At 37.0% G+C, this 15,720-nt stretch overlaps 2 protein-coding genes across 9 annotated transcripts in view; both read left to right on the forward strand.

The window, feature by feature from the left end:
* LOC107568838 (laminin subunit beta-2) overlaps window positions 1-8,771 on the forward strand; it is a 46,880-nt gene extending 38,109 nt beyond the window's left edge. For both annotated transcript variants that reach the window (XM_016254828.1, XM_016254827.1), the window contains 11 exons: window positions 396-492; window positions 622-994; window positions 1,604-1,788; window positions 1,956-2,197; window positions 2,416-2,619; window positions 2,755-2,899; window positions 4,809-5,016; window positions 5,090-5,231; window positions 5,323-5,499; window positions 5,573-5,732; window positions 7,993-8,771. In XM_016254828.1, coding sequence (XP_016110314.1) covers window positions 396-492; window positions 622-994; window positions 1,604-1,788; window positions 1,956-2,197; window positions 2,416-2,619; window positions 2,755-2,899; window positions 4,809-5,016; window positions 5,090-5,231; window positions 5,323-5,499; window positions 5,573-5,732; window positions 7,993-8,129 — 2,070 coding nt within the window. In that variant the 3' untranslated portion in view covers window positions 8,130-8,771. The remainder of the gene's footprint in view (window positions 1-395; window positions 493-621; window positions 995-1,603; window positions 1,789-1,955; window positions 2,198-2,415; window positions 2,620-2,754; window positions 2,900-4,808; window positions 5,017-5,089; window positions 5,232-5,322; window positions 5,500-5,572; window positions 5,733-7,992) is intronic.
* Window positions 8,772-9,913: 1,142 nt separating this feature from the next.
* Window positions 9,914-15,720, forward strand: part of LOC107568839 (ubiquitin carboxyl-terminal hydrolase 19-like) — a 34,613-nt gene continuing 28,806 nt past the window's right edge. For all 7 annotated transcript variants that reach the window (XR_001606815.1, XM_016254834.1, XM_016254835.1 and 4 more), the window contains exons 1-2: window positions 9,914-10,251; window positions 11,997-12,326. Coding sequence is in view for 6 of the 7 variants with exons in the window: in XM_016254834.1 (XP_016110320.1) it covers window positions 12,161-12,326 (166 nt within the window). In the remaining variant the exon portion in view is untranslated. The remainder of the gene's footprint in view (window positions 10,252-11,996; window positions 12,327-15,720) is intronic.

Genomic DNA, 15,720 nt, shown 5'->3' on the forward strand with positions numbered 1-15,720 from the left:
TCTGGCCAATATAGAGCAATTATAATTTTTATGTTATGGCTGATAAATGATAAATGGATTCTTTTAAAATTCTATGCTGTTTTGTTTAAATAAATGAAATGCTACAAGTGAATTTAGACAACATTATAATGTGTCATTTTGAACTTCACTAAAGATTACATTTAACGGTGTTATTAAATTTTAAGTGAGTATGAGATGATGGAAAAAATTATCTGAATGTAACAATAGAAGAAATTAGTATGAACAATTAAATATCCATTATTGACCGATATCAACATTTAAAAAAAAATCTCTGATAGCCAATATGGTATTCATAAATCTTGCCTCCCTAGTTTCAACACCCCATCAGTAGTCTTAAATATTGCTATCCTCTTTTTGAACCCAAATTCATATAGTTCACAGGTCAGTGCCAGTGCCGTGTTGGGTTTGGAGGGAAGACCTGTAAAGACTGCCAGGAGAACCACTGGGGTGACCCAAGAGTACTGTGTCGAGGTACCATGATACTTTCAGAGCAGTCCATATCATCTGTAATGTTAATGTAACACTGTTCATCATTTTTTTGATTCACAATTAATCATAATTCCCAAAATCCAATTATTTTGGTTACTTCTCTCCCCACAGCATGTGACTGCGACCCCCGGGGCATCGAGTCATCTCAGTGCAATCGTCTGACTGGTCACTGCGTGTGCCAGCAGGGAGTTTCTGGCGTCCGCTGTGATCAGTGTGCCCGTGGTTTCTCTGGCACCTTCCCTGATTGCAAACCTTGCCACCAGTGCTTTGGGGACTGGGACCGCATCATTCAGGATCTGGCAACCAGAACCAAAGCTCTCACAGATCGAGCCAAGGAGCTTCAGACCACCGGCTTGACTCGAGCCTTTGAGAGAAGATTTAAGGAGTTGGAGGACATGCTGGCACAGGCGCGGGACATTGTTAACGCCCGCAATGCCACTGCTGAGGCTGTGACCACTCTGATGGGCATGATCGAGGATCTCAGGTACAGTTTGGTTAGAAGGAGGTTCAGACCCTACATTTTTGTATATTGCTTGAAAGTCTCTAGTTGAGAGTGTTAGAGGTTAGGGAGAACATTACTTGAGTAATTTTACTTAATTACTATAATCTATTATTATTACTGGGAATTTATGTTGAGAATTGAGAATTGATATTTAGAATTATATGTGGGCACTATTGAAATAAATAGAAAATTTGCAACAACAAAAAAAAATAAAAAATGTCATACTTTTATTACCAAGATAGTCTAAATAAACCTTTAATACAGCTTTTGTAACAAAATTACAATAATTACTATAATTAGATTACATTATATTAAAATTTAATTGCAAATTAGATTATTTAATTAATTCGAAAATGTCATTTTCAATAGCTAAGAATTTTTTAAAATTTTAAACATTTAAGTAATTAATTTTTGCACCTTTTTTGTTAAATACTTATAAATGAGAATAACTTTTATAGAATTGACCTACTTACCTACCTACTTACCTAAACGTTCACATAAAAATAATTTAAGTATAATTTCAGACATTTTTGTTCACTGTTTACACCCTTGTTGGAGATGAGTTTGGTCAGCTGTCTTTCTGTCTGTTAGAGCTCAGATTGGTGAGACCACGGACACACTGAACCAGCTGGAGGGAGACCTGACCGCTGTGCAGGACAGCAACTATGAAGCCAGCAATGCATTAAGTACCCTGGAGAGAGAAGCAAAAGAACTCAAACTGAACTCAGATCAGCTTAACCGTCAGCTTGACCTCCTCAAGAACTCCAACTTCTTGGGTTAGTCACTGATTCTGTATTACTGTAACTAAAATGCACTTACACTGCCCCCATTATAAGCAAAATATCAAAACAAGTGGGATTTATTTATTATTATCTCCCAGAGAACAATCCATTGGCTGATCAAACTAGGAAAACGTGCTATTTAACGTGGTATTTTTCCTCAGGTGCATATGACAGCATCCGGGCCTCGTACAACAAGTCACGTGATGCAGAGCACCGCGCCAACAGATCTACCACTGACATTCCCAGCACAGTGAGCCAATCGGCAGACACCCGCAAGAAAACAGAGAGACTGATTACCCAAAAGAGAGATGATTTTAACCGCAAAAATGCTGCCAACAAACGTACACTCACAGACTTAAATGCTAAAGCTCAGAATTTGGACATAAAGAAAATCAATGAAAAGGTAAGCTGGATAATGTCTCAACAAATATAAAAATATAACAGTTACAAGAATTTGTAACCAATTTAAAAGTATTATTTAAGGTATATATTTAAAATATAAAATCATTGTTTTTTATAATATAAAATATTAGAAATTGTTTAATATGTATTATTTTATATTGTTTAATATAATATAATATATTATTTAACTTTAAAGCTCTTGTTTTATTGTTTTTGTAGGTATGTGGAGCACCGGGGGGTGCTCCATGTGTGGACAGTCCTTGTGGCGGTGCTGGTTGTCGTGATGATGAAGGCAAGCGCCACTGTGGTGGTCTGAATTGCAATGGAGCTGTTGCAGTGGCCAACAATGCCCTGGACAGATCCAAGCATGCAGAAAAAGAGCTGGATAAAGCTATGGGAGTAGTGGAGGAGCTTTTTAAGCAGGTAGAGACACACTTTAATTATTGTGACCAATGACTAGCATGATCAGAGCTGTCAATTCCTTTTATGACTTCACATTCTCCAGAAAGTGTTCAGTCTTTTCTCTGAATCTTATGTTGTCTTGACGGTCTTATTAAGGTGGCAGATGCTAAGACCAAGGCTCAGGAAGCTAAGGATAAAGCCCAGGCAGCTTTGGAAAAAGCTAGTGATACCAAAAATAAGGTGGATCATTCTAACAACGACCTGAGGGACCTCATCAAACAAATTCGTGAATTCCTCATGGGTGAGTTTAAATTATATTATATCTATAATAAAAAAAAAATTATTATCCTTTTTTTTCTATATTATATTATATTATATTATATTATATTATATTATATATTAAAGGGGTCATATGATGCGATTTCAAGTTTTCCTTTCTCTTTGGAGTGTTACAAGCTGTTCGTGCATTGAGAAGATCCCTAAAGTTGCAAAGACTAAAGTCTCAAACCCAAAGAGATATTTTTTATAAAAGTTAAGACTCGTCCACGCACTCCTAAAACGCCTCGTTTAAACACGCCCCCTCATGTCTACGTCACTGTGTGGGAAGATTTGCATACCACCGCCGTTTTTCACGCAATTAAAGAAGGCGTAACTTTGATTCTCGCTGTAGTATTGTTGCTGCCGCCGCCGCCATGTCGTGGAGACGCTGTGCGCTTCGTTGTAAAGGCGAAACTACTTTGTTTGGCCTTCCAAAAGAGGACACAACTAGAAATCAGTGGTTAAGTTGTATTTACAACACTGTTCCAGAACCAAATATTCGTGTGTGTGTGTGCAACGCATTTAACGGAGGATTGTTTCCTGAACCTACTATGCCGGCTGTTCAGACTCACAAACTGTAAGTATGTTTTCATATTTAAAGAATTTGCCACTGATGATTCAAACGCGAGTTTTGAGCAGTGTATAATAGCACTTGGTGTTTGCCGTTTCACCGATCACAAATGCAGACATGGTTTTATGTTTACGCAGCGCAACGCGTAAAAAGACAGTATAAGTCATTATAATCCGTGATTATGTCTCCACTGGATGCAAGAAATGCATAGTTTATAATGGGTTTTAATGTTTTTGAATAGTCGCTCCAGCCAGACAGGGCATCACAATATAGTAAGGGACATAACATTTCTGTCACACGCCTGAGGTATTCGGCCAATCACAACGCACTGGATAGCTGGCCAATCAGAGCACACCTCGCTTTTCAGACCGATATGCTTTGTAAAAATCGACGCGTTTCAGAAAGGCGGGGCATAGATGTACTATGATGTACAGTATGTGGAAAATAATGTGTTTTTTGAACCTTAAACCGCATAAACATTTCATTACACCAAATACACAAAATAGTGTTCTTTTTAACAACATCATATGACCCCTTTAAGGGAAAAAAAAATATATATATATATATAATAAGAGAATAAAAATGAACTACATGAAGAAAATAAATATAAAATAAAAATTAAATTAAATAAAGTACATAAACCTGACAGATTATTCTCTGCATCTTATTCTAGTTTACACTTAATAGTATACCTTTTATATTATATTATATTATTAACTCAATCCGAGCAGCTGAGTCCTTAGCCATCTTCAAGAATCGGCTAAAAACACATATCTTCCATCTTTATTTGACCCTCTAACTCTAGCACTCTCTATTCTAATTCTATTCTTTAAAAAAACACTTGTCCCTTTAAGACTTGCACTCTATTCATTTGCTGCTTGTTTTCTTTAAAAAAAAACTAACACTTGCTTCTCTAATCTTTTTGTATTCTATCTGTTTTCTTTTCATTTATTATACAATTAACAAAAGCAAAAAAGACCTCTAACACTTGCTTGCTCTATTCTTTTTCTATTCTATCTGTTTTCTTTTTAGTTATTATATTATTTAAAAACCCTTGCTACGTGTGCTGCGTTAAGCTAACTGAGACTTGTTATAGCACTTGTATATCATTGCTCTTTTGTTGATTTTGATTGCTTCCATTGTCCTCATTTGGAAGTCGCTTTGGATAAAAGCGTCTGCTAAATGACTAAATGTAATCATCTTATTTTCAAACCTTTCAATAACATTTCATATGTTATATTCCTTTTCTCATTTTTCATTTCTTCTCACAGAATTTTAACTTGAATTCTTTTGAGCTCATTTACATGTTGTATATTTGCAGAGGAGGGGGCAGATCCTGACAGCATTGAGGCAGTGGCCAATCGGGTGCTGGAGCTGTCAATCCCAGCTTCTCCCAGGCAGATTCAACACCTCGCAGATGAGATTAAAGACCGTGTCAAGAGCCTATCCAATGTGGACGCCATTCTGGAACAGACCCAGAATGACGTCCGCAAAGCAGAACAACTGCTGCTGGATGCCAAGAAAGCCAGGTGACTATCTGCACATCTGGTATTTTGCACATCACTTTGTAAACGTAAATGCAAATCTGTTCTTTCACTCTAGGAATAAGGCGGAGGGAGTGAAGAGCACGGCTGAGAGTGTGAAAAAGGCCCTGAACGATGCCGGCAGGGCTCAGGCAGCTGCAGAAAAGGTCATTCAGAAAGCTAGAAATGACATCGGCTTAACTCAAAACCGTCTAGCACAGGTAAAAAAAACTGTAATTAGGAATAACTTTAATTTTTATGCTCCTAAATTGATTGGTTTTGACCACAAGCACTCTTACAATACTTCTGAAGATCCAGTCAGAGACCACAGCTCGTGAGAGAGATCTTAATAATGCTATGGGCAGACTGGGAGATCTGGGACGCCAAATAGAGGCTTTAAAAACCAAACTTGCCAACAACAGCCTGGATGCAGCCCGGGCAGAGGAGACGGCCACTATGGCCCGGGACAAGGCCAATGAAGCTAAAGAGGTGTGTGGCGGTCATTTGTGTGTCATTGAGTGTTGTGTTGACCAGAATTTAGTGACTTTATTGTCTGTTTTAGATCCTGGAGGGCGAGCTGTCCGATAAGTATCGTACTGTTCAGGGTCTGATGGACAATAAGGCGAAAACAATGCAGGATGCCAAGCAGAAAGCAGAGCGCCTGAGAGATGAAGCCAAGGAGCTGCTAAGGGATGCCCAGGATAAACTGCAGAGGCTGGCAGGTAAGTGTGTGAGAGACAAGCAGAGAACTGGAGGAAGTTCTTACAATTCAGTTTTATATTTTAAATAGTTTTTTGAATTTGGAAGAACCAGAAAAGTTTATTACAAGTATTAGTTACAGTATTTATTACAGAAAAGTATTACATTTTATATTGTCAGCATTGAATTGAAAGATTAACATGAAAATCAGTATTTCTTAGTATTTGGTTTGTCCCTTTTTTTTTGCTTTAATGACATTAAATATATACATAAAACCGTATGGGGATGCACAGCACTGAGCTGGCCTAATATAACAAAGTGAATAAATATTATTTTGTAAACAAATATTAAAAAGAACTATTATTTTATTAATTTATATTATCACTTAAATATATTGTAAATTGTTCTTAAATATAGTTTTTTTATTTGAATATATTTTAAAATATATATGAATACAATAATTTTATGTTGTAAAAGATATAATAATTTAATAATATAGATAGATAGATAGATTCCTTTTATTTAGAATTAAGTGAGATTTACGGCACAGAGCTGGTCTAATCTAACAATAAATTAATTAATTATAACTATATTATAAATATTATCATTTTATGTTATAAAGAACCCATTTGTGTCCCTGGACCACAAAACCAGTCATAAGGGTCAGTTTTTCGAAATGGAGATTTATACATAATCTGAAAGCTGAATAAAGCTTTCCATTGATGTATGGTTTGTTAGGATAGAATAATATTTGACCGAGATACAACTATTTGAAAATCTGGAATCTGAGGGTGCAAAAAATGCATATTTAATAATAATTAAATAATATTCTAATTATATAATTATGTATATATTGAATGTAGGAACATCACAGAGATGTAAAGTACAGAGTTGGAGTAAAATAACAATAAATTAAGAAATAAATATTAAAAATAAATGTTATTTTATTATTATATTATAATTTAAATATATATATATATATATATATATATATATATATATATGTAATTTCCTAATTAATTATATAGTCTTTGAAATACCATTAATGTTAACGTTTTTAGCAATGCTTATTGCTAATCAAAAATTAAGTTTTGATATATTTACAGTATGAAATTTACAAAATATCTTCATGGAACATGATCTTTACTTAATATCCTAATGATTTTTGGCATAAAAGAAAAATCAATAATTCTGACCCATACAATGTATTTTTGGCTATTGCTACAAATATACCCAAACGACTTAAGCCTGGTTTTTTCAAGTAGGTATAAATGCAGACCGGAGATCTCCAAAATGGGGCGTGAACTCCAAAAGTGGGCAGAACCTCCAAAATGGGGCGGGGTCTCCTCACGCAAAGACTTTCACCCTTGGCTCTGGCTCCAGCCAATTGTTATTGACTTACATTTCAAAATAAAACTTTATAAATTAAACATTGTTTCTAGTTCATCTAAAATAAAATATGCTATATAAGTAAATATTCTCCGTGAGAGCAGAGCCCAAAGCTTGTGGCCAGTGGTGTTCAGACCAGAGTTTGAACCTCTGCTTAATGATATAAACTGGAATCACCCACGAGCTCTCCCGCAAGCCATCACAGCGCAGGGGAAATATTTTACTGTATCGTTTTGTTCTAAGCAGCGGGGGTGTCCCGGGCCTCGAAATTCGCAGTGTAGGAGGGGGTAGTGATGCTGGGTGTAACTAAAAAGGTGCCATTGTCCGGTGAGGTCCAGTTGGGGAGTTACGGAACGATCTCATATCGCATAATCTTATTAACTGTTTATCTCCTGAACTGCAACTTTCTTTACCACGCTGTTCAGCGCCAATCCCGCCGTGCAGTCAATTTCGCTGGTTAAAGTTAGGGTCAGGTGTGGGGTAGGTTTAGGGTTTAGCATTTTTTGTAGCATAGTGTAGGAAATCAACACTTTAATTGTCACAACCAATGAAATCTTTAGAATCAGCTGTGGGGCGGAGTTTGCACTGAAGTTGATTGGGGGGAAAAGTGCGCATGCGTGTCATGTGCCTGTCTGTCAATGGGAGGAAGCCACGCCCTATTTTGGAGCTCCCACCCTGTTTTGGAGTTCCCGCTCCCATTTGGAGATCTCCAGGCTGCAGTTATACCCTTCTCGGTTTTTTGGTCCAGGGTCACATTTGTTAAGCATACTTTCAAGTAATTGAAAAACATAAACTGCCCTCTTTTGGAGATAAGCAGTACTGATCTTGGAAGGCATTCATTGTTTTATTTCCTTGTAATTCTGACCTGGCTTTGTTGATGTTTTGCATACATAGAGCTTGAAAAGGACTATGAGGAAAATCAGAAGGTATTGGAAGGAAAAGCCAGGCAGCTGGATGGCCTGGAAGATAAAATGAAGGCAATCCTGAATGCAATCAATAAGCAGATTCAGATCTACAACACCTGTCAATAATCGGTCACAGGAAGGAAAGCACAACAGCTGGACTGCTGCTGTCTCTGAAAGTTCACTACTGTCTGAAAGGATCTGTCATTTGACTCTTTTCCCAGGCTGCTACAGTTTTTGCCAACAAACCTACAAGACAATGCCAAACTGCCACCAGACGCGATTTCTGGAACAAATGTTGTTTTAATGAAGGGCTACTGTTATAACAACTCTACATTAACCTCTTTTCATTCTGGAACTGAATGCAATGCAGATGTTCACATGTGTCTTGTAAGGCAGAGCAGTATTCTACTTTCTTGGTATTAGAAATGTGCTTCTAAAATACTGAATATGATGAAGATACTGAGTTTGCTTGAATGTAAGAGACACTGAATCATGCCACAGAAGTTTTATTGTATAGATTTTCTGCTTGCCCTTTTTCTTTTAAAACTGGTATAGCTTGGTACTTTATTAACACTCGTTTTCTAATGAGATACATTTGTTGTCTTTTGAGAAATTAGTTTCTATAATAGGCTGAATATCTGTCTGAGAAATTACAGTAAAAGACATTGTTAAATGAAGTAAAATGAGTTGTCCATTTAGAGTCATTGTATCATGTACATTGATGTACACCGTGTTTCTTCTCACGATAAATAATACAAATAAATAATATCCCTGTGTGATTTCTGTACATTGTCTGTGTGATTGTTAGCCTGTTACATTTAACCCTAATATATAATAATATATGAGGAACAAACAATTAAAAAGTTAAAAACAAAGGTTGAATGAAGTTTCATTAAGTATGTACTTATGTTGAATGGGATCTGCATCTTCCATTTTCTCACAAATTGTGAGAAAGTGTTTTCCTTCCAGATCACCTCACATGTGTGAACGCCATCAGATACAAAAAGAATGTGTCAAATATTTGACAGCAGGATGGTTTTGAATAGATTTTCAGCTCCATCTATTGATGTGTCACAGCCGTCAGAAAATCGTCCAGTGTTAACAAAACGTTTGCATATCAGACATGTATTAAATGCAAATGCTGTTTTTATCAAATAGAACCAAATCAAACCTACTTAAAATGAGAGAAATTATACGACAAACCCAAACAATAGTTAATAATAGTAGTTGGCATACATTAATGTTTTTGAAAGAAGTATTTTATGCTCACCAAATACATTAAAAACTAATATTGTGAAATATTATTACAATTTAAAATATATTTTCTATTTTCATATATTTAAAATGTAATTGATTTCTGTGATTGCAAAGCTGAATTTTCAGCATCATTATTGTCACATGATCCTTCAAACTCCTTATAATATATGCTGATTTGGTGCTCAAGAAACATTGCTTATTATTACCGATGTTGAAAACAGTTGTGCTTCTTAATATTATATAAGAAAACCGTAATACGTTTTTTCCAGGATTGTTTGATTAATAGAACGTTGCTTTTACTTAAAATACAGTTTTTGTAACAGTATAAATATCCTAGGCCTGTTTAGTCAATGCGTCCTTGCTGAATAATAACAGTTTGAACGGTAGTTACGGGTACAGAGTCATAAGCAGATGCACTAACGCTCAACAGAACCACAGTTTGACTTGAACAGTTCCACAAACGAAACAAGGACCGTCTTTGACGTTTTAATGAATAACATCCAACAGTATGTTTCAAAATGTATAACGTTACTTTAAGATATTGACATATCAAATGCATCACGAAATCTTGCACCAAAAAAACTTTTACTCTGCGCATGGTTGTAAACGCAGAGTGCTGTCCGGAAGTGGACCGTGCGTATGTTTGTGTGTGATCGCCGTCTCTACCCGGTTTGTTTTTGTTCTCTAACAAAGTGACAGTCACAGAGCAGCGGTCGGCTCTCAAGTGGAGGACGGGCACCGTCGTTGCGTCTTTGTTTACAGTAGCTCGGTTTCTGTTTTAACACCACAAAAATGGGTCCTGGTTAGGATTATTTTGGAAATAAAAGAATTCATTTTTAGCAGGCGAGCTGATGCGGCTCAGGGGCGATCGGCGGCCCGCTGCCGTGTGTGAAGCCTGGGGCTGAATTTAAGCTGCAGTCGCCGCGGCTCTGCTGACAGAGGAAAGGACACGCCGCTGCGACTCCTCATTACAGAAGAACAACGAAACAAAGTAAGATTTAATTTAAACAACTGTTGTCTTATCCAGGTGTCGTAATATGTCTTCACCTGTCCTGTAGGTATAGCCTACATAAGTTTGTCAGTACCGCACCACCCGACCTAGCGGTGAAGTGTTTAGCTGGGCAGCCGGCGCGGAGCGAGAGGCCTCGTGCTTCTGTTCCCTTTAACGGGGATTCTGCTCGCTCCGCACACAACACGGCGAACCGGTGTCTCCTACAACCAGACAACAACGTTGAGATATGTCACTAATAGTACGAATGATATTTATTAGTATTAGACCAAAATGAATGTTAAGAGACAGTTGTAAGAGACGTGTTTTGAGTTAAAGAGAACTTGAGTGTGGAATCGAGTCAGATGGCTAAGCTAGCCGGGTTGGCAGCCGCGGCATTAGCGATCATTACGGGTTTATAAGCTGATTGATTTCCCTTGGGTACAGTTTTCTCATTTGACAGCTGAAAAGGAGAAAAAAGGAAATGTGAAGATGATTAAATTCAAAGATATTTTGTCTGTCTCCATATTCGTTTTGGATAATGGCAGCGAAGTGTCTTAATAGTGACAGTAACCGGCGTCGGTTTTGGTGGCTAGCCGGTGTTTTAATAAAAAAGTGAAAGTGTAGAGTAGTGAAACCAGAAGGTTTGGATGGACATTTGATTGTCCGAACACACTATAGATTTTTAAAAAGAGAGGTCTTTTCTGTTTTTGTAATGCCATCATTATATCATGACAGCAACCACTTAACGGGTACATATTAAAATACAGACATACTTTATTATTTTTCAAACACTAACGTACCCCTATCCATATATACAGATATTGATTATAAAAGCCACAATTGGCTGTAATCTGTGTCTAGCAAAATAATAATCATAAAAAATTAAAGAAGAAGAATTGAGGTTTAGCTTTTTTCTAAAAGAAAGATGATTTTGAATAACTCAAGAATGCCTTCCAAGTCAATACAAAACATTCTGTTATAAATATCCGATTACATAAAGTAGGATCCAAAAGTCTGAGACCACAATGAAAAGAGAGGTTTTTCTTTCATTCTACCCGGAAATAAACAGTTTTTCAAAACAAAGAAAATAAATAAAAACACATCTTTATTTCATATTTTATTGTGGTGTTTAAAAGTATTAATGTTAGCATGAAATTAAAATCTCTTTGATAAATGCATGATTCATTCATGTATATGTTGCATTTGTTTGAAAAAAAAAAAAACTCATAATGTAATAAAAATGTCATAACTGGATCATCTCTCTAGTGATGTATACCAGACTTCTATAATCAATGAATCCGTTTAAACCCCACCCCTCTACAATTGACTTAAAGCTTGAATACATTTTTTAGTGCAACGCCCGCATCTCAAAAAATCCAACTAAAAACAGATGGATAGAACATGCATAGTTCAGCCCTTTTTTATGATCTGTCTTTAAGATCTGTCACTAGTTCTGGTGTATCTTAAATCTGCTATTTAAAACACTAGGCATCTTACGCTTGTGTACACACGGCAGTAAAATAGGCTCAAATTATGAAACATGTTTGAAGCTAAAAAGAGTCTGTTTACATCATACCCTACATGATTTTCTGTGGAACTGTGTCAACTCTGACTTCAAACTGACCTAGCGTTGGGGAAAAATCTGTGAAAAGTTGTGTAGTGTATTCCAGACTTTAGGAATTTGTACTGCCACTCAACCAGAGTCTGTTTGTAATACATACATTGCTGTTGTGTTTTGTTCACAGTCTCCCTCTGATTCTCTTCTGGGAGTGCTCTCTCTTGAAACGCCGCCAAGATAGCTGGACCGGGCAGGAAACGGCACAGCTCAGATCCAGACCCCTGTGGAAGCAGCTCCAGCAGCGGGAGCGAGGTAGGAGACAGCCGACCCATTAGCAGCAAGTGGCTGAAGATGGCCAGCAGCAGTACAGGCCCCAGTGAATCGGGCCGGAGGCGAGGTCAGAGAGGTCCTGACGACGCGGTCAGCACCAGTAAGAAGAAGCAGAAGGACAGAGCCAACCAGGAGAGCAAGGAGGCCAAGCGGGCCACCTCAGCCACCAGCTCAGAGACTAGAAAAGGTGAGGGGTGACTTAGTTTGTAAACACTCATGAAGTAGGTCTGAATTGCTTTTTCCCCAATTCATTTTATCTCTTATCTTTTTGATTGTCCTTTGGTTTTGTCTTCCGCCAGCTGTTACTCTTGGTCTTTGAAATCAAGCTGTTGAGTACTAGACGGATATTTGATTCATATGCTTGGGGCATGGGATAAAACATTTACCGCAGTGATATCTAATATAATATGAACTGATAGGAAGCGTCTGTGGTGCAGTGTCCTTTTGCCCATTATAAAATGCAGACTGGCCCATAACTTGAGGTTAAAGTCATTAAAGGTATTGTATAGTCCTTGTCCTATTTTCGTGTACAGAGCTGGGCTGGTTTCCAATCTGTTACGTAGTGTGGTAAACGGGGAACTGGAAAGTTAACAGACATTAACTGTGTGAAAGAAGCTGAACTCGTGTAGTTGTTCTGCCATGCTATTCAGTATTGATTTAGCTATGGCACTGTGTCCTGAGCTTGTCTAATGAATTGGTTGTTGTGTGGCATTAGAAGCTGGTTTTGGTTGGTATGTGGCAAATCCAGTTTCATTTCGAATTACATTTATGATAATCATCTTTAGGTAATTATCTTTGAACAAAACAAGGAAGTAATGAAAGTAAAACTACAACAATTAGAGCTGACCTGAATGATCTCAGATGGTTTTTTTTGTTTCGTTTTTTTTGTACAGATATGTAGGACTATATTTCATATTACTGATAGTTACTGTCATTTGTGTTAAAATGATAGTTCTAAAAGATAGACCTAAAAATCTTAAATTCTGTCATTTACTCACCTTCATGAAAGTCAGTGGCTACCATCGACTGTTTACCATCATTCTTCACAATATTTTCTTTGCTGCTTGAAAAAAAGAAAACTCAGACAGGTTGAGGCTGAATAAATGATGACTGATGAATTTTCATTTTTGGGGGAACTATGCCTTTAAATAAGCCTTATTTTATGTTTTGACTGTATATGTATTGTTTATTTAGTTTGTGGTGGCTTTTCTAATCATCTAATGTTATCATGCACCTGGCATTCATGGAGAATTTTAGCATCTTAGCGTACGTGTGTCTATATATGGCAACTTCTTAGACTTCGTTGAATATGCTTAAGTTGGCCAGTCTAGAGAGAGATGGATATTGTTTTATGACAGATAGGGATGTAACGATTACCGGTTTGACGATAAATCGTGATAAAATACCCCACGGTTAGTATTACCGTTTCATATTTAAATTATCACTATAACCGTCTTCGATTACCGCGATTTGAACAACTGAGGATAAATAAATACTGTACTGCACAGGGCTCCAGTGTACGACCAAATGGGCGCATTTTGCGATAATTTTTTCTGCCGGTGTGACTAAATTTTGTGTGCGGTCTCACTGGCACGACCACCGCGTTGTTTAACTCATAAGCCTGGTTTATACTCGCTGCGTCAGCACGAACGCGAAGCTGTGTGCAGCAAAAATGACGCGAATATTGAGGAAACGATGGATGGGTTTCATGTTAAAGTCAAGTAAAAGACCACTTCTTAAACCAAAGGTGAACATGTTGGTATTCTTGTGGGACAAAAACATGCAAGCACTGTCACCGACAGCAAGTTTAGTTTTACTTTTCTTTTTGTTTTCATTTTGAAAAGCTTGTTATCTTTGCTGTTTACCTCACATTATGTTATGGAGGCTCTATTTTATTGATTTATTTATTTGATTCCTCAGTGTTTGCTAAACGTTCTGTAATTTATTAGTCGGTATATAATACAGCATGTGGTGTATGCCATGCTTCATCTTATTCGTTTTTGTTAATAAAAGTTTTATAAGCTAGTTTGTCATTGTATCTTACTGTTTTATTGTTGTTATGCTTTTTAATTAAGAATAACAATGAAGCCATCTTTTGTTTTAGTCTTAAAAAGTGAAAGGTGTGTAGATCAAAAAACGGACTGAATTAGCATGCCCTGCTGTAAATTTTGACCGGTTGATGAAAAACAAGCTTATGTGGATTCTACACATTTAAACAACAACGTATCTAGTATTATTAATGGAGCAGGTGAATACATATAATCATTTATTAATCAATTATCATTTTGACTTGACCCTTTTCTTTATTTAAAAGCTGAAATGTGAAGTTTACCATTTATGAAACTTTTTCAAAGCTTTATTTGAACATTTACGTTAGATATTTGAACATTTACGTTAGCTATTAGATAAACTGTTGTCAGTCATGTTATCATTTAAAATCTGGACATCATTGGCAATGTTATTGTTTTAGTTATGCAAGCAAAAACTTTTTGTGTTGCTTGTTGGTTTGAAATGTAAAACTTGGTGAAATGATTTATGTGTCAGTACTTTTTGAACGTCTCCAGCTCATTTTAAAAATACCGTGATAATACCGATAACCGTGATCATTTTGGTCACTATAATCGTGATAAGAAATTTTCATACCGTTACATCCCTAATGACAGATTCAGATTATTTTTGTTTTACTTTCAGATATGCAGAACAACTTTAAAGGGGTCATATGACGTTGCTAAAAAGAACATTATTTTGTGTATTTCAGGGGTGCCCAAACTCAGTCCTGGAGGGCCAGTGTCTTGCAGAGTTTAGCTCCAGCTTGCCTCAACACACCTGCCGGGAAGTTTCTAGTATGCTAGTAAGACCTTGATTAGCTGCTTCAGGTGTGTTTGATTAGGGTTGGAGCTAAACTCTGCAGGACACCGGCCCTCCAGGACCGAGTTTGGGCACCCCTGGTGTATTTGGTGTAATGAAATGTGTTTATGCAGTTTAAGGTTAAAAAACACATTATTTTCCACATACTGTACATTATTGTTTCTCCTCAATGCCCCGCCTTTCTGAAACGCGTTGATTTTTACAAAGCTCATCGGTCTGAAAAGCGAGGTGTGCTCTGATTTGCCAGCTATCCAGTGTGTTGTGATTGGCCGAATACCTCAAGTATGTGACGGAAATGTTACGCCCCTTACCATACTGTGATGATGCCCTGTCCGGCCGAAGCGACGAGACAAAAACATTAAAACCCATTATAAACGAGTCATTTGTTGCATCCAGTGGGGACATAATTACGGATTATAATGACTTATACTGTCTTTTTACGTGTTGCATCGTGCCACGTAAACATAAAACCATGTCTGCATTTGTGATCGGAGAAATGACAAACAACAAGTGCTACTCTACACTGCTCAAAACTCGCGTTTGAATCGTCAGTGACAAATTCTTTAAATATAAAAACGTACTTGCAGTCTGTGAGTCACAACAGCCGGCATTGTAGTCTACTCTACCAGGATCAGCAAACAGTCCTCCATAAAATGTGCTGGACACATCTGAATATTTGGGTTGAACTGTTCTGGAACAGTGTTGTAAATACA

The sequence above is a fragment of the Sinocyclocheilus grahami genome, unplaced genomic scaffold (genome assembly GCF_001515645.1).
Source record: "Sinocyclocheilus grahami isolate Dianchi unplaced genomic scaffold, SAMN03320097.WGS_v1.1 scaffold1286.1, whole genome shotgun sequence".
Classification (NCBI taxonomy): Eukaryota; Metazoa; Chordata; class Actinopteri; order Cypriniformes; family Cyprinidae; genus Sinocyclocheilus; species Sinocyclocheilus grahami.